We start from the raw sequence: 27,883 nt of genomic DNA, 5'->3' as shown, positions 1-27,883 counted from the left end.
TGGCTGTATAATTTCTTTAAAACGTGCCCAGATATATTCACAATCTGAAGGCCTAACGCTCATGTAATGTGTCCACTCTGAAGAATAACAGATGGATAACAGTGAAATCAGCAAACGAAACCAAATATATTAAAAGGGAGAAAATACTTTATTGTATCTTAAAGCATTTATTGGAATAAATAACCCACATTATAGACGTTGCTAGGGCTGCAGGTCCTGTTGTGCCAACTATAGGGAAGATTCAACCCGAGGGACGGCAGGACTTCTAATCTCAAAAATGAAAGGAGAGCGAGAAATCCTTGCGGGGTTCAAGCTTTTGTATAGACCCAAGTAGATTTGTCATGATTCAACATCCAGTGAAATCAGACCCGATCTTCAGGCATCTTCTAGAAGAAGCCCATCAGCCTCTCGCTTATCTGTCCCTAGGGGTGATTCCATATAAGATTTGGCTTTCTGGACCAGATATACTTTAGAGGTGATTTTCTGAGCTCCACAGAATACAATGTCCATCTCTTATATACGCTCCTGCAAATTGTGACCTACAACTCTATATAAGAACAGTGACACACGGGCTCCTGCCCACAGAGTGAGCCATGGCCTCAGCTGCCAGCATTATGTCATACCGGATTGCATCTAAATCGCGGTTCACGGTAAGAGGCCAAACCACATTACAGGATCCGCAGTCTGCCAGGATTTCCTTAGCACTAGCTGCTGATACAGAAAAGGGGCATGAGCAAAGATGCCGACATTATCTCCAGTTATGTGGGTCATCACTATATAAGCGGGATATCTGCGTCCATGGAGAACCCCAGCTTACATTTACAATACTTAGCTGATTTTCGGAGAAGAATGTGCAGTTGGATGCGTAATATACTTAAAGCGAACTTGTCATCCGAGCAAAAGCAGCCAGTTATTCCTTATGTTTTATTCGCCCTGAGTAGTCTGCTTTTTGTTTATCAACTATACGGTTCCAGGGATATGGGCCTGGTTATCTACGGCTAATGTATTGGTCTGTTCAAGGGCGTGTGGCTCACAGGTCAATAATACAGAGAATCCCGTGACACGCCCCCCAGAGAATCCTGTGAGTCACACCTCCAGAGAATCCCGTGAAACATGTGTCGACACCCCCCCAAATAGCCAGGAAAATCAACATTGAATAGGAAAAAAAAAGGGCCCATGTCCCTAGAGCCATACAGTTTGGCAAAAACCGGAATACTTGAGAGCAGCAGGATTAAAGTAGGAACAAAATGTGACAGGTCCTCTTTAAGATAAACAACACAGAAGACAATCTTGGTGAAAATTGATCAATATTCACTATGGTCAGTTCATTTTTTTTTTGTATATGTTCTGTTTTTTAACGGATAGTACATACACTCACTTTATTCTTTTTTACTTGGCCATTTTTTTTATTTTTTGGTCCTGAGAAATTTGGGAAACCACCTTCAGTTTGATTTTTTTTTATACAACAAAAATGAACAACCCACAAATGAAAATTGGATCAAGCACTGTGATGAAATTGTCTCTTTTTTTTTTTTGTATGTACAACCCCCCCAACCCCATAAACTCGCCTTAACCGCTAGTGGCAGGGAGCTGTATGTGTTAACCAGGAAAGCATGCCCTCTGCTTTTACTCTCCAACCATTCAAGATTTCAATGCTTCACTCTATTTAAAAGGGACACTTAACCCTTACATGCTCTACAAACTATAATAAGACGAATAGTAAAAAAAAAAAACATGAAATATTTAATCTTGCAAATGTATCTGCTTTCTTCAGTGTCTCTTTCATCCATGGTTCTGCTGATTTTTATATTGGAATATCTAGGCCAATGCTATAATTGTTAAAATGGGACCTTGTTACACTCTGCCATGAATATAAAAAAACATCATTTCAAGAATGACTGGTGTGCATCTTTACATATATGTACACGGACATACCAGCCATTCAATCCGCCCTTTACAAACATGGCAAGTTATGGCTCTATACAAGCCGTGTGCTGTAACATACCAAAAGTAAAAATATAAACTAGAGAGCTGAGAGCCAAGTACAAAGATGCCCTTGTGTCCAGACCACAATTATCCTTGCACTGATTTCTCAGTGCCCAAAATACAAACATAATGACCCTTTTATTTCTGACATAATACATCTGCTAAAATAGTGGCCTGATTGCATTGCTAAAAAGCCCCCATATTGGGAAGCTTGGTCTGACTTCTTCCCCTGCCACATGTCTCCCTCTCTTCTAGCTGAGTGGAATATGGTGTTGTAGGGTGAGAAATCACCAGCTAAGAGATGGGACCAAAACTGTAAAATTAAATACACGATTGAAAGGTTGTGGGTGAAGCTTCAGTACTACTATAGAAAAGCACTGGGATTTGCTCGAGGGTCTTTCTGGTTCCTGTATCGGAAGGCGAGCCATACACCAAGAATCTGAAAAACATTGCAAAATGAAGAGATGGTTACCAGGGTCATTATCAGAGCAAATTACTGTAGCTTCCTAGTGCACAGACTCCATCACCCAGACTGCTTGTCCTCCATGCGGTGTAGCTCTGCACAGTACAGAACTGCTTGTTCCCTTTCCTGCAATACTAGGAAAGTCATCATCTCATGTAAAGCCCATCCTGGGCAATCCTGCATAACACAGCGGGCACAGCTCCTGAGCCTGCACCACACACTTTACCAGCTACATAATGTAGATGCAATTTTGAGAACTGTAACACCAAGAAGGAAGAGTTGTTAAATTAGGCTGGGGTCACATAGAAATACATGCAGCCGCACGCTCCAGTCCCGAGTGCCGGCGTCAGTGTCGGGGATTGAGGCACGAGTTTCTCGCATAGCACTCGCAAGCGTGACCCCGGCCTTAAGAACAGTCACAGAATTGATACATATGTAAACTATGGCCCAGATTCATCCACACCAGCTTTCTTCACACCTGTTTTAATGAGGATGCGTGATAGAGTCAGAGGCACATGCCTCTTAAGGAATTGGGCAAGGCTGAAAAGTGGCGTGCACCTAGACATAAATAAATCTTACCCCAGTATGCGTCTGGACTAAGATGCGCCCCAGCACCGCATTGTGAATTTTTTTTTTTGTAATTTTTCAAAGCGCTTTACTCCAGAATTCTGGTGTAATTGCTTTGACGAATCAGGGCCAAGATTTTCAAAACACCTGGATTTATTTCATACGGAGTATCAACATCAAGCAAAGAAAATCACACATTTATCAATGAGGTAATTGATGGTTGTCAGGGTGCGTGTCCACAGGCCGCATTACATCCGGATTAGCTGCAGATTGAAAGCTGCGTACAACCGCAGCGTTCAACCCGCAGCGTCCAGATATTACAGCATAGTGGAGGGGATTTTGTGAAATCCTATCTCCACTATGCGTGCGAACACGCACCCGGCGGCCCCGCGTTTAATGACATGTGGCGCGTCTTTTTAGATCGCAGCATGTCTGTTTACCTTGCGGCGATGCTGCGCCGCCGCAAGGTAAAACACAGGGCCCTATAAATGGGGTGCGATGATTCCGGATGTGTGCAATGAACACATACGGAATCACCGCGCGTACAGAAGGGGGCAGAGCTTTAGGCGGAGCGAGTTTTCCGCTCCATCCAAAGCGCCGGCAATCCAGATCGTGGAACCTTACCCTCAGAGTAATAATCTGGCATGCTGACTGCACTTGGGCAAGAAAAACATCATCAGTTGCTTGCACTGCTGTGAGCAGTGTTATGCTGTCATATACTGTAAGGCCACAATCACATGTTCAGTATTTTACCTCAGTATTTGTAACCAAAACCAGGGGTGGGTGAGAAATGCAGAAGTGGTGACGTGTTTCTATTATACTGTTCTTCTAATTGTTCCTCTCCTGGTTTTGGCTTACAAATACTGAGGTAAAATACTGACCAAATACTGAACATGTGAATGTGGCCTAACAGGTAGGAGTAAGCTAAGATGACAGACTGTTCCCTATGCAAAATGTGTAGAAGGCAGTGGAGGTCCATCTTGCTCCACCAGAGCGACCATTCTGCAGGTCATACTGACGTGTGGACCTCCTTGTGACCTTCATGCAAGGAGCTGAATGCATGCTAGAGTGGACTACCTCTAACCCGAAAAGGAAAAAAAGGCAGATTCAGTCATGGGCCTGTGTAAAGTGCCGCTATGCAGCTAGCCACATCGACTGCCGGCCACGGCCACATGCCAATGCACTGAGCTTATAATGGGGGGCAGCTGCTGGGGACATGCTGCCACAGGAAGTCCAAAAGAACTTTCACACATGTACGGACATGATCCAGGTACACATCATAACAGATCATATAAGGGGAATAGCATCGGTGCTTGGTGACCCAAAACTAAATGAAGGGGCTTTGGCCTCCCACTCTGCTGCACATTATATTATTGATGCAGTTGATTAGATCCTGGAGCTAAAATAGTAAAAAGGGGCGCAGCACTGGGAGCAATGTTGTGGCAATTTCATGATGTAAACCTCCCAAACTTTCGGTATGTAAACTATCCCTTTAAGATACATAAACCATCTATGATTATAATGCAATGCGTAATAAGAGTGCTCAGGGTCAGCCCGCTCTTGGCAGTATGGCATGATGTAACGGTCATGAGATATCAATTTGTTACAGAAAATAAGCAAAAAAAAAAAAAGATACTGTGAAAACTTTGGAGTCCACATCTAATGTGGCTGCTGGATGCAGTTAAAGGAAATGTCACACGAAAACATGCACAGCGTAAACTGAGCACATAGCCCTTACCCACCTCTACTGTATGAGCCTGTGCTCACGCTGCAGCGGCTCCACCACAGTGCAGCGAGTGGCCGCAGCAGAGAGGAGAGCGGCCTCATTAGCATATAGGAATAAAATAAACATTTTTTGAACAATAGAAAGACAGATATATACAACAAAAGGTAGAATTTTTTATAGAGGACAACTTCCGCCCCTATATAACTATGTGCTCAATTTAAATAGTTTTTTTGGGAATGACAGACTCCCTTTAACCCCTTTACAACCTTTGACATATATGATTTCAATGCGAGCTCCAGACGCTGAACCTGCATCTTTCCCCGGAATTGAAGGCTGATTTAATGCCATCAAGTGTCTCCAGCTGCAGTTGGTAACCAGATAAATCCTGCTGTCAATCACTGACAGCGCAATTTAATACTAATTAATACTAATTTAATACTAGCAGACAGGAATCACGTCACAAATCTCGAAAAATTAAAATGCTAAGGGACTTGGAAAATGGTGTCAGAAGCAAATTGTTTTTTTTTTTTTCTTAAAAATTTCGTATTTTTTTTAAAAAAAATAAAAATATACATGTTTGGTTTCTGTATACTCATACTGACCTGGGAAATAATATTGCCAGGTCAGTTTTACCATACAGTGAACATTGTAAATAAATGGTAAAATCAATGGTGTCATTCCAAAGTTCAACTCGTCCTGCAAAAAAAAACAAGTCCTCATACGGCCATCTCAACCCTCGCCTACTGTATCCTCACCCATCCCTTGTAGATTGTGAGCCCTCGCGGGCAGGGTCCTCTCTCCTCCTGTTCCAGTAGGTGACCTGTATAGTTTAAGATTATTGTACTTGTTTTTTATTATGTATTCCCCTCCTCACATGTAAAGCGCCATGGAATAAATGGCGCTATAATAATAAATAATAATATGGCCATATTGAAGGAAAAAAATAAAAAAAAATAAAAAATTATGGCACTTGAAAGGGGAGGAAAAACGTAACCGCAAAAAAGGAAGATCGCAAGGTCTTGAAGGGGTTAAAACAATAATTTCTGGGAACATAAGGCTTTAGATGTCCTGTTGCCTCCGGAAGTAACAACATAGTATATCGTAAAGCAAAGTGGACATAGTTTTTGTTACTTCAGTGTAGGTGCCCTCTCACAGGCATAGATTTGGTCTGTGCCCGGTCTGTAAGCTGAAGAATATCCAAGGAGAGCATAAAAGAAAACCTAAAGCAAAATATTGAAGTCAAACATGATGAGAAAAAGAAAGCCCTTAGTAGAACCCATAGGACGGCATTATACGTCAGCTGAGTAAGTGTTAGATGGCACTTGTTTTATACCATACCCATACACTGCAAGTCATAAGGAGGCTGAAGAGTCAACGTGAAGCCTTTGGTAATGATCTCTGGTTAGGAGGAGATGGTAAGTGCTTCTTAAAAAGCAACCATCAAATTGTAAAAATAAAAATTGTGATCTACTTCATGGTGATAGGTGGAGACCCTAGAAATGGGAGGTCATTTTACAGAGACGATCAGTGCCTTTAGGAAGAAGATATAAAGGTTTTCTGGAGTATATGTAAATGAAGAATAATCAATATATAAGTGAGAAGTCATACACTATTGGGGATGGAAAGGTTTTCCCAGTCCGATGTATTGCCGAGCCGTTATTCATAATACATGTGTATCCGTCACCACGTTACCATTCAGGACCAGATTACCTCGGTAAAGCTGAAGAAGAGTCCTACTCCACCAAGGATTTTCAGGGCTTCACCGGCATGGTTCAGCATTTTGTTGCCACATGTCTCACATGTGTTTTTACTTTTACACTCCTGAAAGTAAAGTATGATAGTCAGTAAGTAAATGTTCTCAAGTGAATGATGAAAAGAAGAATATTCAGTAACTCTCTCTATGATCTGAAGATTTATCATATATTTTAATGGTGCTACATCTACAAAAAGCTGGTTTCCAGGTGGACAAGCATCATTGAACGGTCGCATTACCACCAGCAGCACTGCTGCTTCACGCCGAGCAGGACTGATGGCACAGGATGAAAACGGCTTGCCGTTTGTGTGTAAGGAAGGGGTGAGGCGGTACAGCTCCGTGCACACTCTGCCCAACCCTGACGCTGGAGGTATCGGTCAGGAGGGTTTTACATACATCACCCATGGATTCCAAAATTATATGTATTAATGGTATAGTGATGTATACTAACCTGACGGAGGCCAAAAGGGAAGCAGACAGGTTTGCTCGTTAATCGGATGATCGCCAGGACAATAATCAGAAATGAGTGTTCTTACGGACGCTCATTCACCAATTCCCAGCCCGTCTACATGCAATTAATCTACCAACGGTCAAGTTCCATACACCGGTGAAGATGAAACGCTGTGGATTCTACACCACATTCATATGGAGCATTAATTAAAAAATCTGTGCAGAAATCGGAGCGTTTCACATACTCATTCTGCAGACTGATTTTCTTTTGTGGAAATGTTGTGACTTATCAATAGAGAAGGAGAAATCCAGAAATCTTGTACAGGAAAACAATGTCCTCTATCAAATCAGGTGAAATGGAAAAGGGGCTCTGATCTCCTTCAATAAATTCTATACGAATTATTGTATAGGCCCCGTAAAATCCAGAGATTTTCATTTTTACGATTTCTTTTTTTCCTCCCCTTTTCTAAGAATCATATTTTTTTTTATATTTTCATCCACAATCATATGAGCACCAATGAATTATATTTTACAGGACAATTTGTAGTTTTGAATGACCTCACTCACATTACCATACAATGTACTGAAAAAACAGGAAATATATTTCTAAGCAGGATCAAACACAATTCCGCCATTGTTTTTGGGTGACATCATTGAGGTCTTCATTGCATAGTAAAAATGACCTGAGTAAGATCAATAAGATTATGGCAATCTCAAACTTACAATACTTTAATAAAAGTATTCACCAGATAGTGTAAGTATTGTCTCTTATAATGCCCAGCCCATGGTCTGGGTTTCACTGGCGTACCAAGATGGCAGACAGGTGAGCCTTCAGCGCCCCCCCCGCCACCATGGTAGTCCATCAGCACCTCACAACTACTCCTTTTAAAATGTCAGCAGCATCTAAATGGTTAAACAGCTAGGATCTAAGCTTTACCATTACAGGCAGATACTGGCTGAGTTACATCTGCCGTTTTGTAGCTTCACACATACAGATCCTGGCATGGAAGCACCATTACATCCACATGCACCAAAGGGTTTAATGTCACCAGCACTGGAACGTTAAAGAACATAGTAGATGCCAAAAAAAAATCAAACTAAAATAGAAAAGAAAACTATTCTTAAAGTCATAGGAGCGAAAAATGGCAACTACTCACCGCAATGCAAACTGAAAAATCACTGTTGTACTGTAAAAGTTTCTCGGTGGTGTTTAACCATCCACAACAATTCAGATTCTTCTCCATTTCTCTCCTGGTGACGTTCCCCATACTAGTCCATGTTTCATTTAGAAACCGCTCCTGTAAAAAACAAAGTAGTGCTGGTCACATTGAGGCCGGGGCACGGGGGGCATCCAAAATCCATTGCTGCTAATAGACACACTATAAAATGCTGTACTGCAAGTGAAAGAAAGTCCTAATCTGTGACCATGAACTCTACAGACTTGCACATCTCTGCTATCTCCACTGCTCCATTAGCAGCCAATTACAATGGTGGAGAGCAACATTCTCCACCAAAAGAAGCAACTCGACGACTTCTGCAGGGCTGCTGATATATTCAATTGCCTTAGCGTCTTTAAGGCTATGTGCACACGTTGCAGAATTGCCGTGAAAATTTCCGTGGCAATTCTGCAACTCCCTGCCGCGGGTACAACGCATGCAGAATTGGCATGCGTTTTCCCGCTAAACACTAGCATTTTGCAAGCATAATTAGCTTGCAGAATGCTAGCGTTTTCCATGCGATCTGTAGCATCGCTTGGAAAAATGATTGACAGGTTGGTCACACTTGTCACATATACGTAGTGTTTGACAAGTGTGACAAACTTTTTACTATTGATGCTGCCTATGCAGCATTAATAGTAAAAAAGATATAGTGTTAAAAATAATAATAAAAAAATAGTGATATTCTCACCTTCCGGCGGCCCCCTTAAGCCTTCCTGATCCTCGCGATGCTCCCGGCAGCTCCCGTTCCCAGGAATGCCTTGCGACAATGACCCCAGCTGACGTAGCATCACGCGAGACTGCTACGTCTTCACAGGTCATTGTCGCAAGGCATTACTGGGAACGGGAGCATCGCTAAGGCTTGGGCTGGATTCGGGGGCCGCCGGAGGGTGAATATATAACAATTTTTTCTTTTCTTTTTTTTTTAGGGCCTGGAGGAGAGTCTCCTCTCCTCCACGCTGGGTACCATCTGCACATGATCCGCTTACATCACGCATAGTGGACATAGCCCCATGCGGAAAGTAAGCGGATCAATGCATTCCTATCTGTGCGGAATCGCGGGAATGAGCATGCTGCTTATTTTTCTGCAATGCGATTTCGCCGCGGAAAAATTTGCATTAGCACAGCATTGCGGAATCCCATTGAATTCAATGGGCTCTGTTGTGTATGTGTTTTCGAGGCGAAAAACGCAGCAAAAACGCATACAATCTGCAACGTGTGCACATAGCCTAAAAGATACAAGTGAATAAGGCTTCCTGCCTGGCGTCTCCAAGTCTAGAGGACGGTGGCGGTACACTGATGTCAGTGCACCACTAGCATCTAGCACAGGAGAGTCCAATGTAAGGTTAAGGGGGCTGTTCATTCATGGGGAACAGTATATTTCTATAGGTAAGGAGCATATTATACATGTTATTTTAATTCACGAGGCACATATATCTATATCTAAATAAACAAACACCTTTTGGTCCTGAAATATTTGGACAGTGACCGAATCTTTGTGATTTCAGCTCTGCAGACCACTATTTTTTTTAATTTAAAATGAAACAACTGAGGTGCAATTAAAGTGCAGACTTTCAGGTTTACTTAAAGGGGTCAAACAGAAATATTCTACAAGACCTCCTCATTTCAGGAGCTCAAAAGTAATTGGACAAATTAACTTTACCATAAATAAAATGTTCATTTTTAATACTTTGTAGAGACTCTTCTGCAGGCAACAACTGCCTGAAGTCTGGAACGTCAAACAGTCAAAGACGAATATTAATGGTAGGCATCAATGATAAGGCAAATGCTATCATGCTGGCCTCACTATCCTTACAAGATGCCATGAACATCAGCCTCCTGAGGAACATTGTTATGGGGAAACGCGTTGAGGCGGTCTATAGACAACAGAAATTACATCATACCTTTCTTCCCATTTGCCTCATCATTTATGCCTACCATTAAAATTCATCTTATTCATTTTATTCCATCTATTAGGGTTTCATAGGGGCCAATAATGTAGGAGGGGGGTCAGCCTCTGCGGTAAGGTAAGCAATAGTTTAGGTCTACCTAGGGACAAACAGCCCCTTGGGGATGTTTTTTGGGGGTTAACCATGTCCATATCTGCACAGTGCCACTTTATATTATATTGGAGGGTTAACCCCAATTTGGGTTTTGGTTTGTGTCATTTTTAAATTTGAGTGCATAGCTAATAAAAGTACCGTATATTGTAATAGATTTTTTTTTTTGTTAAGCGTGTGATGGTTCCTTGATCTATAAGCAATTTTTGTTAAGTTTTGTCTTAAGCATGTGAAATGCTGCTTTACGGGATTGAGGTCTGATGAATGACTCGGCCATTGCAGAATATTCCACTTCTTTCCCTTAAAAAACTTCTGGGTTGCTCTTGCAGTATGTTATATTTAATGTCCATCACCCTTGCTGCATTTGGTTGAATCTGAGCAGAGTGTATCGCCCTGTACATACAGAATTAATCTGCATGGTTTTGTCTTCAGTCACATCATCAATAAACATTGGTGACCCAGTGCCATTGGAAGCCATGCATGCCCATGCCATCACACGGCCTCCACCATGTTTTACAGAGGATGTGGTGTGCTTTGAATCATGAACTGTTCTAAGACTTATTCATACTTTGTTCGTCCCTTCATTCTGGTACAGCATGATCTTAGTTTCATCTGTCCAAAGAATGTATTTCCATAACCAGCTGGCTTCTTTAGATATTTTTTTGGCAAAGTCTAATCTGGTCTATTTTTAAGGCTGACTAATGAATTGCACCATGAGGTGAACCCTCTATGTTTGCGCTCATGAAGTATTCTCTTTATGGTAGACTTAGATATTGAAACACCTACTGCCTGGAAAGTGGTCTTCACTTGGGTGGATGCCTTAAAGGGGGTTTTCTTCACCATGGAAAGGATTATGCGATCATCCACCACTGTCTTCCGTGGACGTCCAGGCCTTTACGAGTTCCCAAAGTCACCAGTGTGCTCTTTTTTTTGTTGCAGAATGTACCAAACTGTTGATTTACCCATTCCAAACATTACTGCAATCTCCAAAGGATTTCTTCTTTTTTTTCAGCCTAACACTGGTCTGTTTCTCTTCCATTGAGAGCTCCTTTGACCGCATGTTGTGGTTTCACAGCAACAACTTACAAATGCAAATACCACACCTGGAATCAGCTCCAGACCTTTTACATGCTTAATTGAAGACAATAGCGCTTGCAGCCCATTTAACAGCTGTTGAGATAATTGTCCAATTACTTTTGGTCACTTTGGAAAGAGGCAGCTACATATTAAAGCTGTAATTCCTAAACCCTTACTAAAATTAGGATGTGAATACCCTCAAATTAAAGCCGAGAATCTGCACTTTAAACCCATATTTACTATATACCTTTATCTTGAGTTTGTTTCAAACAAAACAACTAAAATGTTAATAGATATTTACAAGTATTGTGCTTTTAGGCCTTTTTGGTAGTTTGTAAATAATTATTTAATAGCGGTGTGTACCCATGGAAGAACAAAAAGGTTGGGAGTGGAGAGGCCGATTGCCATGTTCACCAATGGCAGCAGGTCTAGGAATATGATCACTACTAGACTTCGTATCAGCATTTCAGATACATTTTGCTCTACAAAACAAATTGTCTTATATTTGAAGACTGAATTATGGTACAATTTATGAACTGCTTGCTTAAGGTTTACTGCAACTTTAAAGGGGTTGTCTACTAGTAGGAAAACCTCTTTTCATTCCCTACACTTGGCCATGATAAAATAGAAAAGCCTATACTCACCACCCATGCCGGCGCCGTTCCTCAGCACTTGTGGTCCCCTGGCTCTTATGCAGTTGTAGGATATCAGCACTGGAGTTCCTGTCCCTGACTTTGAACAAGGAGAGGAAGTCAGCACTGTGGCTGCGCTCACTTCCTCTTCAAGTTCAATTTGTCCGAAGGCGGAGACAGGGATATAAGCGCTGATTGGGCGCCAGGCATCCCATGTCACGAGAGTCCTGACACTGCAGACACGGCAGGAAAAGCACAGGCACGGGAGGAGAGTAAAGGCTTTTTTATTTTATTGGGGCGAAGCAAGGGGAATAAGAAAGGGTTATCCTAGTAGTTGACAACCCCTTTAAGATAACAAAAGTTTCATGTTTAGACTGACAGACCTAAAAAGTGTCCTGTACCTGCAGAGATCTGTTCATCGCCAAACAGGAGCAGGAAACCACCAGTTGAAAGATAAAGATGAGAATTAACACCACCATGTACTGACATTCCAGTTAAAGATGTGGGAGATGGATATTAAAAATTCATTTTACCAGACTTAAAAAAAACAAACAAACCCCACCCACCCAAAATAATAATTGTATTTTTGCAAGAAAATAAAAATGTGCTCTACAGCTATGGTAATAAGACAAAACACACAATCTGTCTCCAGGTTTATCCTGTCCCAATATGCAGCATAGAGTAGAGACAGAACCCGTTTGCAGGGTTGTGTCCGTCACTGGATGATGTGGTTTTCATAAAGTCTGTACGAGTCGTGCCTCTTCCTCTTAGTAGTTTTCTAGCGATATAGTGGGGAAAACTGTCAAATCAGCAGCCAGAAGGTGAGACAGCCACCATGAATGCATACAATTACTCAGCCCTAGGCTTGCACTATTTTTAGTTTACCTACATAGCGCCATCATATTCTGCAGTACTATACAGACATTTTATTGGTATGCAGGAGGAAACCCTCACAAACACGGGGAGAACATACAAACTCCTTGTAGATATTGTCCTTTTTGGGATGTGAACCTAGCGCTGCAAGCAACAGTGCTAACCACTGAGCCACCCTGCTGCTTTTATCACCTGATTTTAGGAAAACTAGCTAAGAGATCCACTAGCTAAGAGATCGGGTGACACACGGTGGACTCGGGGTCTCTAGTATAGCTGTATTTCATCTTCACATAAGCATGATGCACAGTTGGTTTGTGGGATTCCCAGTAGAGCGGTTTATGATCCTTCTTTCACTGAGCCAGTAAAGAGATCAGTCCATATTCCTCACCATTATAGGGAACACCTCCCCCACTATGGGCCACAGTGACTCATTTTCTGGCAGACATTCGCGTCTTACATGGTCAGCAGACAGTTGGCTAACCCTAACATTTCCTGTGTGTATACCCCCATGATGGATAGAATACTCCCCTTCAATGTCACATTAGAAGCCCTGACAATTTATCTTCCCATTACTCTAATGCTGCCACTGAAGTCACATCCATGTTACCTCACCCAACACCCTCTTATTGTATACTGAAGATATATTTACTATGGTTTTGTGCTGGATTTCCATCCGGCAGGAGTTATAGGGATTCTATATTAGTAACGGACAATGCATTGCACAATTTAGGGGTCACTTCACCTTGTTCTATTGCTTGGAGTATATATGCCTGGTCGGGCAGTGAATAGGCTATACAAGACATGTGTTATATGGGGTGGGGGGATAATACTTGTTTGTCCACAAAAAAAAAATCATAATTCATGATCAAACTTGCTAAATGCAAACAAATGGTCCTGGATGCCATCTGTGCTATTTACATTTCACTTTTTATGGTTTTCGTTTCCTGAAGAAGTGGGTTACACTTCGAAATAAGTAGAAAAAAAACAAAACATTGTTTTACATTATGTCTGGCCCTTGACGTTTTTCATCAGCTGGCAGTGTGGATACAGACCACAAACTTTCCATTGTCTTTTATTTTTCATGAGAAAGAGAAGCCAAGCTTTTAGTTCTTCCCCCATACATGAAAGCGGATACAGGAGTTGTGAATACCGGGACATGGCCAAAAATGAGACCAGTGCACTACAGAATAAAGGTGGCGCGACATCAGCCGAACTGGCCACTAATGTCTCCTTGCCCACACTTGTGCTGTATAGGAGATGCTGACTGGCAATTACGACACGTTTAATAATCAGACATCGCATATCACAAGACTGAATATCACCACAGATAAAGGATACAATAAACAGCATGACTTGATGGTGACTAATGGCTCCAATAAATCCAATGATGGCAATTAGTAGGAGGAAAAATCCAATTGCTATGACTCCGCCGATAATGTGGAGGCTGGATACTATGCCGAACTCTTTGCCCCATGCAGCCACTCCAATTAACAAGAGGCCCACGAGCTGAAAGAAAAAGAAATGAAGAGTAAATCTAGGTATGTTAACATTAGTAACCATGGACAGAGGGGTAAATATCCGGATATGAGGCATACCACCCAGCACAGAGTGGGATACACCAAGTATACAGCTACACTGTGCAACATGCAAGAAGCTCTGGCCTTACAATGGGGTCCACGGGGTTCTGTCATCACCTCAAATTGGCAAATAAGAACACATACATGTATACTTATATATTTATTTAGCCCACCCATTTCACACCTCTGAAAACAGAGTACAGACTGGCTGCGGGTCTCCTGCCCCAAACTCCACAGCCTCATAAGCATGTAACCCATTGAGTGTGAACGACGAGACCCGCGATCAGACTGTACATCATGGTCTGTATTCAGACTGGGAATTGAAGAGGTGTCAAACCGGCTTTACTTGACTTCTACACCTATAGACCAAAAAAAATTAAAGTTTTAATTAAAGTGGTTATGAATGAAAGGCTGGCACATGGTTAGCACTGCTGCCCTAGAGTCGGGGGGATGGAACGTCACCTGGGAGGTCCGGCATTGTGGGGATGTTCCTCCTGTTCTTATCTGGGTGTTGTTGGATTTCTTCTGACATCTCAAAAATAGACTTTATATATATTTTTATATTTTTTTAGAGGACGGAAGGATAGGGCAGCTTCACCATTTAGTCGGAAAACCTTTTATGATACCTGCACACGATGCCTTTTCTAGTTGGGTCCACTACAAAACCGGTCTGAAAAAGCTCTAACTAAACGCACAAAAGGATGACCACATGGATTTGGAAAACTACTTTATGCCCATACATTTAGGCATTTAAACGTCGTTAACTGATTCAGATTTCCAAAGAAGCCAAGGGGTTAAGCTTTCGGTGAATTTTTGGTGGTGCGAATTTTCTATTAAGTAGGAAACTCACCAAAAACGCATTGTGGAAATGTAGCAGCTCTTGATCATTCACTTAAACACTCAGCTAAAAGAACAAGGGCACGTGCAGATGATCAGTCTATGCTGCGGGCCGGACGCTGCGTACTTGTGCAGAATCCAGATGTTACAGTGTAGTGGATGGGATTCCGAGAAACCACATGCCCACTATGCATCCACAGACACCCGCGGAGAGGGACATGCCGCGTGACTGTCCAGACCAGAGCATGTTAATTTCTAGTGTCTCCACAAGAGAAAGTTCACCCGTACAATGTATTGGACACGGTGAATCCGCTTGGTTCAGTGTATACATACGGAATCTCCGGCGATCAATAGACGGTAGCGCGTTAGACACAGCGGACCATCGCTGCCAGGTCCGCCTCATCTGCACATACCAACAGACCTGGCAGGTAGACAATATAACCCATCACTGGACATACTATATGGACTGGTTAAGGCTACGTTCACATTTGCGGTCCTCGCCGCAGCGTCGGGCGCCGCAGCGGCGCCGCATGCGTCATGCGCCCCTATATTTAACATGGGGGCGCATGGATATGCGGCGCACTTGCGTTTTGCGCCGCATGCGTCGCTGCGGCGCCCGCGTCCGGGCGCAGAGGACGCAGCAAGTTGCATTTTTGCTGCGTCCAAATTCAATGAAAAAAACGACGCATGCGGCGCAAAACGCAGCGTTGTGCATGCGTTTTGCTGCGTTTTTATTTGCGTTGTGCGTTGCGGCGCCGACGCTGCGGCGCACAACGCAAATGTGAACGTAGCCTAAGCTAATGATTCTGCAATATCCAGTGCTGCTGGATTATGTGACTTCTGTTACTTGTTTGGTTCAGGTGTGATTTATTACATCGCTATTTACCCTAAGTATCAGTACAAGCCTGTTTTCATGGCCAGGCCAAATTCTACAATTCTGACCACTGTCACTTTATGAGGTTATAACTCTAGAACGCTTCAACAGATCCCACTGATTCGGAGACTGTTTATTCATGACATATTGTACTTCATGTTAGTGGTTTATCTTGGTCGATAGAACTTGCGTTTATTTATGAAAATACCGAAAATTTTACACACAACAAAAAAATATGAACATTTTGCAACTTTCAAACTTTGAATTTTTCTGCCCATGAACAATAGTTATACCACACGAGAGCGATAATAATGTTACGCACATGTCTACTTTACATCAGCAGTTTTACACTTTTTTTTTTGTTAGTAAGTTAGAAGAGTTAAACAAAAAAGTTAAATCAGAAATTTGTCATTTTTCCCCAAAAAGTTTTTTTTTTTTTTTTTTTAAAAGGGACCACAGCACATTTGAAGTCACTCAGAGGTCTATATGACAGAAAATGCCCAAAAGTTACACTATTCCAAAAACTACACTTCTCAAGGTGCTGCTCAAAACCCCATTAAAGAAGTATATTAACCCTTTAAATGCTTCACAGGAATTAAAGCAATGTGGAAGGAAAAAAATGAAAATTTTACATTTTCCAACCATAAAGTTGCTTTAGCCCCCAATTTTTCATTTTCATAAGGGTAACAGGAGAAAAAGGACCATTCAAATTGTTCAGTTTCTCCCGAGTACTCCAATGCCCCATATGTGGTGGAAAACTACTGTTTGGGCACACGACAGGGTCCGGAAAGGATGGCGCGCCAATTGATTCTGGAATGCAATTTTAGCTGAAATAGATTGCGGATGCCATGTCGAGTTTTAAGAGCCGTGTACATGCCAAAACATCAGAAACCCCCACAAGTGAGCCCATTTTGGAAGCTACACCTCTCAAGGAATTCATCTAAGGGTGCAGCGAGCATTTATAATCCTCCGGCGATTCACAGAATTGTATAATATTGTGATGAATTTAAAGGAATGGAGCACACTCAGCAAATCATGTGGTGCAGGCTGTACTTGGGAAGAACCCAATACCAGTCAAATAAGCGAGAAAACAGCCGCACTCTCTCGGGTTATAGCTTGCAAAGTGGTGTATTTATTCACATGTGTTTGACATTCAAATATATGTACACATACAGCAGGATAAGAAAAAAAAGTGACGTTTCGACCCAGTTCCGGGTCTTTCTCAAACTGAGTAGCTGATGCTGTTTGAAAATTTGAAATTAGGTCCCAAAAGGGGGCTCCTCTTGGTGTGGCGCTGGGGTATCCTGCTTCCTGGAAGTGTGACTCTATCAATGAAGTACTCACTGAGCAGAAAATTGGCCGAGCGTCATCTGCTTTACATACAACGTCCGAGGTCAGCCTGACCATACTCCGCTCCACAGATGGGTTGACATTGTACAGCATCTGTTCTTACATTATTGCGTTTAGCAGATTACACAAAATTAGAAAAGAAACACAGAAAACAGATTCTTGATCAGGTTGGGTTCATCTCCAAAACAAAAATCACGGGTGGTTTGTACTTTTTCCCTGTCTGTTGAAAAAAGTGGAAAAACAGAATCAAGGTCACATTCTAGTACTTGCCAGGTCGGCCAGAATAAAAGGCAGTGAATGAACTGGTGACACTGACAAAGAGCCAGCACAAAGAACAAAAGTCACACTGTGCAGAAACCCAACTAAATACTAATGAAGCAAAGACCTGGTACGGTATGTGCATGTGCGTGTTTGGGGGAGGGCTCAGCTCCACTAATTGATAGGAAGAAGTGTCCCTTACTCTGTTTGGCATGTAGAGACTCCTAAAGCTGTACAAAAACATGGCTTCTTTATTCCAGCATTACAGGTTGTCGGTGCCAGCTCCATTCACTTCCTGGAGCAGACTTCCAAAACCAGAAAATCTGGGGACATGTATACTGCAGCTCCATTCATCTTTAGGTTACGTGGAGACGACCAGAAATTCTTCCGAGAAAATAGGGTCGACTATACAAATCACAGTGTGATCATCTGTGACATCGATAAAAAAAAAAAAAAAAAAGACATTTGAACAGCACCATAGAGTATAATGTGTGCATGTTCTGCCCATGCAACCCCCGGATAGAACATGTAGCTGAAAAACAAGTATGAATGAGGCTTTAGCGGAAATATTTTCCTTCCAAATCCCCCTCCCCCATGCACACACTGACAAGTTTTCAACATCCATGGCAGAGGCTTATCTTGTGTGAGAAGAAAGGCATGATGAGAGCCAAGACAACAATGTTACTGCCCATCAGTAGTCATGTGCCAGTATCTCTGAGGGGCAATGGCTGAGCCCCCTGAATGGCTGCCACAATCACATACAGACACTTGTCTAAGACGTTATGAGCTGAGAGGAGATGGGTAGAATTTATTTCCTTATTTTAGCACATCACTGTGGTTTTGACATTTTTTTTCCTCTTAGGTTGGAAACCTCACAACTTTAATCTTTGAAGCACCGATACACCGCCCTCAGTTTCATAGAGGACAAAAGGGTGACAGGTTCTGCTAAATGTGTAATGCCACATGGCTGCTCAACAAGCCAAATGTAAAAACCATGCTTCACTGCAGACACCATGTATTTAGAATTAACTTAAAAAAATACATGGTGCCTACAGTGAAACATGGTGGTGGCAGTGTACTTATGTGGGGCTGCATGAGGGCATCGAGGAGCTACATTGCAATGATGGTATCATGAATTCACAGATGTACTGCTCTATATTGAAAGAGATGATGTTCCATCACTCCGTGCCCTTGGTAGAAGGGTGAAAGTGATTCAGTGGCCAAGTGTCTCCTGATCTGAACTCAAATCAAAACACAAATAAGGAATTCTGAAGAGACAAGTTGTTACTTTCTGTCCAGCATCCATGCTCTAGAAGGTCGTTCTTGAAGAATTGAAAAAGATGTTGCAATATTCACTAACTTCTTCATTCCATACCTAGAAGACTTGGTGCTGTCCCAAATATCATTTGGGACATACAAAATTCTAGATTTATTAGTTTTTTGATGTGGAGTTTATTCATTTTTGCATCAACCAATTTGGAGCAAAACTGAACATTTTGTAATGAAAGTTATAACCTTACTTTCATGTTATGGGTTAAAAAAAAATGTTCTATGAAATCCAGTCTTGTCAAAATGTGGGAAATTGTTCTTGTGTTCAGTGAGATATTGATTAAAATCACACTTTACAAATAGGGGTGTGCTAATTTATTCTGAGCACAGTATATGCTATGAACTGTGGGTAATGAAGTCAACTTTTGTTATGTTCTGTACTAAAAAAAAAAAAAAAAAAAGGGAAGTAACACACACAGTAACCAAAAATCCCCTAAAAAAAGGTCCACGCACATTTTCCATATAACATGCACATTTTATTACAACACATTTGTCCTCTACGCATTGTTATAATTTCACTGTAAGTGAACAGTCACTATTTTGCACAATACCACGCTGTTCTAATGGATTGGTCACACGGCCCCATGTATGAAGCCTTACAGATGTGAGACATTATATGGAGAAATGTCACACTCTTCAAATAACTAATGCAACACCTAGCTTTTATTTGTCCTTGAAAAAAAAAAAATCCATGGACACCTTAGGCATAAAAAACAAACATACAAAAAAAAAACACCTAGCCTTACATATAAATTTTTTTTCTACGTTACAAATTTTCATTTCTTTATTCATTTGCAGACCTCTGATATGCAGTTCCTGCCTGATCCAAGTTTCAGATTATTCTGTTATGGGAGCGTTTCTCCCAGTAATATAGGCTGGGTGTTAGGCGAGTGTATGTCCAGGGTGCTGCTGTGTTCATGAGCTCATAGCAGCAAAGCTTCTATCCTGCACTTATTTCCTCGTCATGTGCTTCCCTAGCTATCTATACCATGCGGTCACTGAGATGGTACATGCTTTCCCCCTGGTCTGCATTGTGGAAATCTGAGTAAAATACCCTCCCTGTTGCCATCACGTATACTGAGATATGGAGAGGAAGAGCAGAGCCATCAGGAGCTCTGAACATTTCTACAAAGCACTTAGGGACACTCTGCAGCAGCAAAACAACTTTTAATGAACACGATTTAGAAAGTTTCCTAACTTTGTATTTGGGAAGCAAATAATGTTATTTATGTGTGAAGGTGTACATAGCTTTTAAACAATCCATGCACGTTTCCGGTCACAGGACTTTCCTGAGACCATCAGGAGAATGCAGGAGCGTGCGGGGATTAACACCGCGTCTTGCACTATTATTTGGAGTGTGCAGTTTTCTGTGGATGCAGATTTGGACTCTACTCCAAGCACCCAGATTATCATAATTGCCTTACTACTTATATATAGCATCCGCAACAATGAAATTGTGGATTGATACATTAATGATATACAAATGAGAACATTTCATTTTATTATTTTACAAAATCTCGCCATTTATTTATTCAGTGTCAACTATTAGCACCCCAGTCCTATTCCCAGGATTATGGTCCGAGGTGGCATAGTGTACGGTAGCCAGACCCCTCTCACCTTCACTCCAGGCACACCCACAGTTCTGTGCCACATTGATTTGGTGGTGGAGTCAGCGGTACGACCACTTCTAGAAAGTGTCTTAGAATCCATTTTTCAACACAACTCCAAGCTACATGTTACTTGTGCTCCTGTGAGCAGCCTGCGTGGCCTGAACGTGGTACCATGGCCTGGGGCGTCTCCAGACTTACCTCCCATTTAGCACATTTTGGATGTCCTTGGTCGGCAATTGCAAATGGAGCTGCCAGCAGTGGATCTTGATGATTTGGCCAAGTGCATTCAGCTTGGCAGAACATTTGTCAGATAACAATAACCTCACTGAAAGCAGCCAAGGCGTGTATCTGCAGGGATTTCTGCGTCTGATGCTCAATATTTCATACTGAATAAAGCGAGATGTATTTATTTATTTTTTTAAACCTTTTAGTTTTCTCATAATTTGCATCTCATTAAAGGGAACCTGTCAGGTCCCCCATGGCCTCCAACCCATAAGCTTTCACCTATGCATGATTAAACTCCCTGCCTAACCAGCCCTGCATAATGCAATTCAGTTAAAGGGAACCTGTCACCACGTTTTTGGAAGATGGGATAAAAATAGCGTTAAATAGGGGCAGAGGTGGGCGTTACATTAGTGTGTGTGTTATGCGTTTATTACCCACCTAAGTTGCCGAAATAACTTTGCAAAGTCTCCGTTTTCGCCTGTCAATCAGGCTGGTCAGGTCGCATGGGCGTTGTCTTCCCCCAGATTTGGCGTAGTTTTCCGTTGGTGGCGTAGTGGTGTGCGCATGCCCAAAGTCCGGAATCCTCTTCCAGGGGATTTAAAATAGCGCGGTGTTCGTTATTGCATTGGTGATCGGTGGGCGCGGCCATCTTCCTTTGGCCGCGCGTGCGCAGAAGCGGCGCTCTGCTGGCCGCGGCTTCAGGAAAATGGCCGCCGCGATATCCATCTGCGCACGCGCGGCATCCCGCGGCCATTTTCCTGAAGCCGCGGCCAGCAGAGCGCCGCTTCTGCGCACGCGCGGCCAAAGGAAGATGGCCGCGCCCACCGATCACCAATGCAATAACGAACACCGCGCTATTTTAAATCCCCTGGAAGAGGATTCCGGACTTTGGGCATGCGCACACCACTACGCCACCAACGGAAAACTACGCCAAATCTGGGTGAAGACACCACGCCCATGTGACCTGACCAGCCTGATTGACAGGCGAAAACGGAGACTTTGCAAAGTTATTTCGGCAACTTAGGTGGGTAATAAACGCTTAACACACACACTAATGTAACGCCCACCTCTGCCCCTATTTAACGCTATTTTTATCCCATCTTCCAAAAACGTGGTGACAGGTTCCCTTTAAATAAAATGTTAACAAAAAGCATTATGGATATGCCAATTAGGGCTTTGACTAGGAGATGGGACGCTAGTTGCCCCAGATTAGTCAGCCCTCTTTCCATGTTATGAAATCTCTGTGGACCTGATAATATCACTTGCACCAGAGGCGTTATCACCGCTCATGCACGCCACTCACTTTGGCAAAGTCAATTCACCTCTGTAGCTGGACGTACGCTTCCCAGCTTCTGAGGCGCACTGCGCATGACCAGATGACTTCAGCAGGAGATTATCACTAAAGGACAACTATCCTTGTGCCTCCTGGTCCAACCACTGATGAGCAGCTGTCACTATACACTATATACAGAAAGCTGCTAATCAAAAGGTGTGTGCAGGGTTATACAGGGCTCAACATGATAGAATCAGTTTCCTCTGGTGCCGAGCTATCACAACTGCTGCATCCAGCAAATTAAGCGACACATCTATGGAATCAGGGATCTCCTGCTGTCAGATTACATAGCAAAACCCTGCTGACTGCTCACATTTTCTATCAATTAAGGAAGGTGCGAGTACTGACACTGCTCTGACTGATATAGCGGTCGGTCTCTTCACTTACATGACATCACACGAGACCTCAGAAGACTCCAGCACTTTGGCGAAACAAGGAAGTCTGCCTCCATTTGTAATTTAGGTTACAGTAAATACAATAATCAGGTATTATCATACTGTAGGCCGCAGAATGGAAAAATAAATCACCAAGTCCTGCCATTTTAGCTAAGAGGATAACCCGTGTCCTCTACACGATTTCTACAAGACCGATTCATGATCTTGCAGAAGATGCTGCAGACTAAGAGCAGGATGATATTTCTTGCTTAATTTAATCATTCATTTTTGGGATTACTGATCCTTTAATTCTCTTATTACCCAATAGCTTTCCTTCATAACGTGTGTGAACAAGCAAATACACACAAGAGAGCGCACGATCCTGAAGCTCCTCTTACACAGGACATGTACGAACACGCTCTGATAATAGCAATGTGGCCAAGTCCTTGGAGGGAAAATCCTCACTGCAGAAGCTCATGCCAGGGATCTGTGAAATAAGATGGATGCAGACACGTTCTCGAAATGTGAAGTCGCCAAGTCACATCATTCCTGTCTGTCCAGACAGGATACTAATGAGAAAAAGGGTTAAACCTGAGGTCCACCCAGCAGATTGTGTAGGGAAGCCATCATTAACATCTAGTGGAAATGTGCTATTACATACTGGCCAATCAGGTCAATGGCGGAAAGATGGAGTGTGGATGGGGTGTTACGTGACCGCTAAGTCAGGACAGGACTCCAGCAGAGATCACATGACTGCGCCTCTAGATGCCGATGCCCTGGGGTACACAGTACAGGGTGCGAAGGCGCTGCGAAAGTCTGGGAGGAGAGTGTAGGATTTTTTTTTCTTAGGGTACCTTTACACAGTGCAATTTTGATCGCTACGACGGCACGATTTGTGACGTTCCAGCGATGCATTTACGATATCGTTGTGTCTGACACGCTACTGCGATCCGGATCCCCGCTGAGAATCGTACGTCGTAGCAGATCGTTTGAAACTTTCTTTCGTCGTCTAGTGTCCCGCTGTGGCGGCATGATTGCATCGTGTGACACAGGTTGTATACGATGTGCGCACAGTAACCAACGGCTTCTACATCGCAAATACGTCATGAAATTATCGCTCCAGCGCTGTGTATTGCAACGTGTGACCGCAGTATACGACGCTGGAGCGATACTTATACGACGCTGCAACGTCACGAATCGTGCCGTCGTAGCGATCAAAATTGCACTGTGTAAAGGTACCCTTAGTTTCAAATTATTACCCAGATCCTGGAGCAATTGAGAATACATTATGTGGGAAAATCCCTTTAAAACTTGCAAATGAGGTGCAATGGAAGAAAAAAAGCATCATGTCCGCTCTGGACACATTTGTGGTAGCTGAAATGATTAAATTGTGTCTATTGAAATAAATTAAAAGCAGAAAGAAGAAAATTATTTTCTTAGAACACAAGTAAAATGATTGGAGAACCTCACAACAGCCCCGAGGCTTTCACTAGGTAGCCCCAGGCCTGTCACACAAAAATGGCCAGTGCTGGCAATACACACGCTCAGCCCCTCACCGGTCTCTACATAACTCACACGACCAGTGCTGCCAATCACTGACCTTACTGGTCACAGGACGTAACAGTAAGCATCAGCACTGAGGCCAGCGATTGGCAGCAGTGGTCATATGAACGATGTACAGGATGTAATCACTGCAGGAAAGAAGCAGAAACCGGTGTGAGATTAAAGTGAGAATCACCCCCAAAACACTGACTAAGCCCCTTATACATGAAAGTAATGGACTTGGCCCTTATAAAAATCAGCATTTAGTTGCCAGAAAATTACACATTTTTGTTATGCAAATGAGGAGGCTTTGGTGCCCCATAACTGTGGGGAAGAGCTAAGTGCTCCGTTTTGTCCCTTTAATTTGCATCTTGAGCACTGGTACATCTTGTTTGACAGCACTAGAGTGAGCTCTGCCTGAACTCAATCAGCAGCTCTGCACCTTCACACGGACACTGCGGCCACTCACACAATGACATTGCTGGGTTCCTGTCTGCGGCCACCACTTGGCACTGGGCTACAGACAGGAGCCAATGATGAGAGCCGGCAAGTACACTAGGCGAGTGTGGCAGCAGCGTCCGCGTGACAGGCTGCAGCGTCCGCGTGACAGGCTCAGAGGAGCCAACCGAGTTGATATACTGCTCACCTGTGCGCTGCCAATCAAGCGACATCAGCGCTCAGGATGCAAATTGAGGGCACAAAACAGCGCACCGAGCTCTTGGCCACTGATCCCCCTCATTTGCATACAACATATATACCGTAGCTTTTCTGATACCTAAACCACTAGTATCTATACCACAGCTAGAATTTATAAGGCCGGACCCCCAGTACCCTACAGACCCATGTACGTGGTATTATTAGCATTTGAGGGGCGTGCTTCCCTTAAATAGGGGGGTACCAGGCTGTTTTCCCCTATTGTGTCCATTCTGGTTTCCATCCTCGGAGACCCCACAAGCAGCAGCCCCGCTCAGTGCTCCCAGTGTCGGGCTCCGTTCACCCATCGCATGTTACCACCCCAGAGGAACAGACTGATGCTGGCGCCCTTCCGCCGGTTTCCTCCCTGAAGCAGGTGTTCTCTTTCCCCCCCTTACAATGGCCACCCAGGCCTCATCTCTCTTTTCAGACCTGCACAGACTTTAATGGCCGAGTCTGAGCCACGAAACCCGATGAGAACAAGAGCTGCCACAGATCTGATGGAAAGCTACTGTGTGCGGGGCAGGGGCCGTGCAGTGCGATGTCCGGGGAAAACCGCACCGGGTGGGAATGCCGCTGTATGTGAACGACGCTCGGTTCTGCCCATCTCTTATACACTGCGTTTCCAGACCGCTGCTTTGCTGAAACGCTGCTTTGCTGTCAGTGTGAACGGTGCTGATCAGCCTCCTGCAGTCCTAGCACACGGTGAGGGTAGTGTCCCCCTCCCACCACACCTCACTGCAGGCCGATTACTGAGGCGCGGTAATGCCGCCGGCACAGGGGATGGCAGGCGCTGGGATGATAAGCCCCGTATTACAGGCCGGCACTCACCATGTAAACCACGTTGAGCGCACACAGCGCATTCTTAGAGCAGGTGAAGCCGCCGCACACCATCCTCCTCCTCACACCGGGGACACCCGGGACTCGCCAATAATGGGGATGTCTCTTTAAGAGGGAAGACTCTTCTCTTTCCTCTCTGCGCACCGCTAGCCGGTGACGTCACACCCCGCCCCCAAGAAAATCTCTGCAGAACGCTCATTGGCTACGTAGCACGCAGCCGTCCTATCACCATTTCCGGGGAAGGTACGTGCTTCCGGCGCAGAGATGACGTCTCCGGAAGTAGGCTGTGCTGTCCGCCATGTTGCTACACCTGCTGCCACTCCCTGTAATAGAGAACATATGCACGTAAAGGATAAGGATTGTCACTTTGTTCACAGCTTGTGGCTTCCTGACGTGACAAGGTTATTGGGAATCGCAATTTTCTAATTACTATAGAGCTCGTGAAAATCAGTGCACGTGGCTGCAAGTTCCCAATTAGTGCAATATTTTAGTACTTGTCCTGGAATTAATTTCTGCACTTGATAACACATCTTGATGCATATATGTCTTTTCTATTGGTGTCTAGAGACTACCTCCTCCAGGTGCCTTTGTCTTCTGCCTGTCACCATGTCTAGTCTGCATAGAAGCAGTAGGAGCAAAACAACTTTCTTAACTAATACCTCTTGCAAAGTTGCGGCATTTTTCAATGTAGATGCATTGAGAGACTAAAAGAAATTGTCCCCTAAAGAATCCCGCTATTTTGGCCATTGAGGACGTCACAATTTATTTTTTGTATTTTTTTCCATTTCATCCAAAAGTCGTAGTTGATTAGTTTTTCTGCCAATTGTCCATTAAATACCTAATAAAGTTGCACTCTGTAGCGCTATAGCAGGCAAACCTCTGGCGGTTTCAATAATAGCAGAATCCTACCTACCCATTTAACTGTAGGCTATGAGCCCAGGAGCGGAATCACATCAGGTTCGTTCCCAGCAAAGAGAATCGCCTTATCGTGGATAAACACATGAATTGGCCAATTTATGCGCTAAGTATTCTCGTTTTTTTCCTACTTTCTAGATCAGTAATGCAATTCAGATTTCATATATTTTGTGTTTACATTGTGATGCAGCTGTAGCACCGTACGCAGTGAAGCGGCAGTGACCCAAGCAAGTTCAAACAAAACTTTAATGTGTTACTTCACACAGTCTATCAGAAATACACCGTACACGGCTTCTTCATCCAGACCAATGGAAATACATAGTACCCGGCTTACTCATACAGTCCATTAGAAATACACAATACACGGCTTTAGTTTGCAGTCAATAAACAGGCTGGACTTCCCTCTGTCCAGTGTCCCTGGGCAACCGCACGCCGGTACCAAGTCTCTGTACTCACGCCGTGCACCACACGCTATCCTCCGGATTGCAGCCTGGTAAACAAAAGACAGCCCGAGACGCAGGGTGTCAGTTTCTTTGGTTCCTTTTGTCTCTGTGTTGCTCCACACAGAAAGAGCTCTGCAGACAACTGCTCTGTCTGCTTACAAGACCAACACTGACACACCTCCCCCTCTACTACAGGGCTCTTAATCAGTCACTGCTTCACTATTCTAATTACAGCTACACCTGTGTCTGCAGTATGCCCTCATGGTCTCACTATGCCTCCTTGCTCATTCTGGACAGCGCCCCTTAGCAGTAACGGGTCACTGCCTCACAACATGCTATAGCGTTACACAGTGCTACTTTATTTCTTAGTTATATACAGAGATGGCTACTCTTAGTAAGCACCTGTTCACACCTGTTTTCTGTTTGGAAGTGATGCTTAGTCTTTTGTTAATTGTCCAATAAAATCTATTTTTTAACCATTTGTTATTGGGTCACTGCAGTCTGAGAGCTTTATTTCTGTATCAGCAGAGCTATATAAGAGCTTTGTTTTTGTGGGATAAGTTGATTTTTTCATTGCTACTATTTTGGAGTACATGATGGTTTTTGAACGCATTTCATTTAAATTTTTGGGAGACAGCTGAAGGAAAAATGACAATACTGTCGTTTTTTTTTTTTACAGCATTCTCCATGTGGGTTTTCTGACACGTCATTTTTATAGTTGAGATCGTTATAAAGTGGAGAAACCAATTATGTGTTTTTTTAACTTTGTACTTTTCTATGGTAAGGAACATTGGGGGTAGGCCATTTTAAAAATGTTTTAATAGTATTTTAACATTATTTAAAACTTGTTTTTAACTTTTTTTTGAGTCCACTATCTGA

At 43.2% G+C, this 27,883-nt stretch overlaps 1 protein-coding gene across 1 annotated transcript; it reads right to left on the bottom strand.

The window, feature by feature from the left end:
* Nucleotides 1-129: 129 nt before the first annotated feature.
* Nucleotides 130-25,969, bottom strand: TSPAN31 (tetraspanin 31). The gene is made up of 6 exons (XM_077297787.1): nucleotides 25,638-25,969; nucleotides 14,143-14,310; nucleotides 12,333-12,413; nucleotides 8,103-8,243; nucleotides 6,453-6,563; nucleotides 130-2,425 (listed from the first exon to the last, which is right to left on the bottom strand). The coding sequence occupies exons 1-6, from the start codon at nucleotides 25,698-25,700 to the stop codon at nucleotides 2,351-2,353; spliced, it is 639 nt and encodes a 212-aa protein (XP_077153902.1). The 5' UTR covers nucleotides 25,701-25,969; the 3' UTR covers nucleotides 130-2,350.
* Between the last annotated feature and the right edge of the window lie 1,914 nt (nucleotides 25,970-27,883).

Source organism: Ranitomeya variabilis, chromosome 3 (assembly GCF_051348905.1).
Source record: "Ranitomeya variabilis isolate aRanVar5 chromosome 3, aRanVar5.hap1, whole genome shotgun sequence".
Lineage (NCBI taxonomy): Eukaryota > Metazoa > Chordata > Amphibia > Anura > Dendrobatidae > Ranitomeya > Ranitomeya variabilis.
This window is presented reverse-complemented; position numbering and strand designations above follow the sequence as displayed.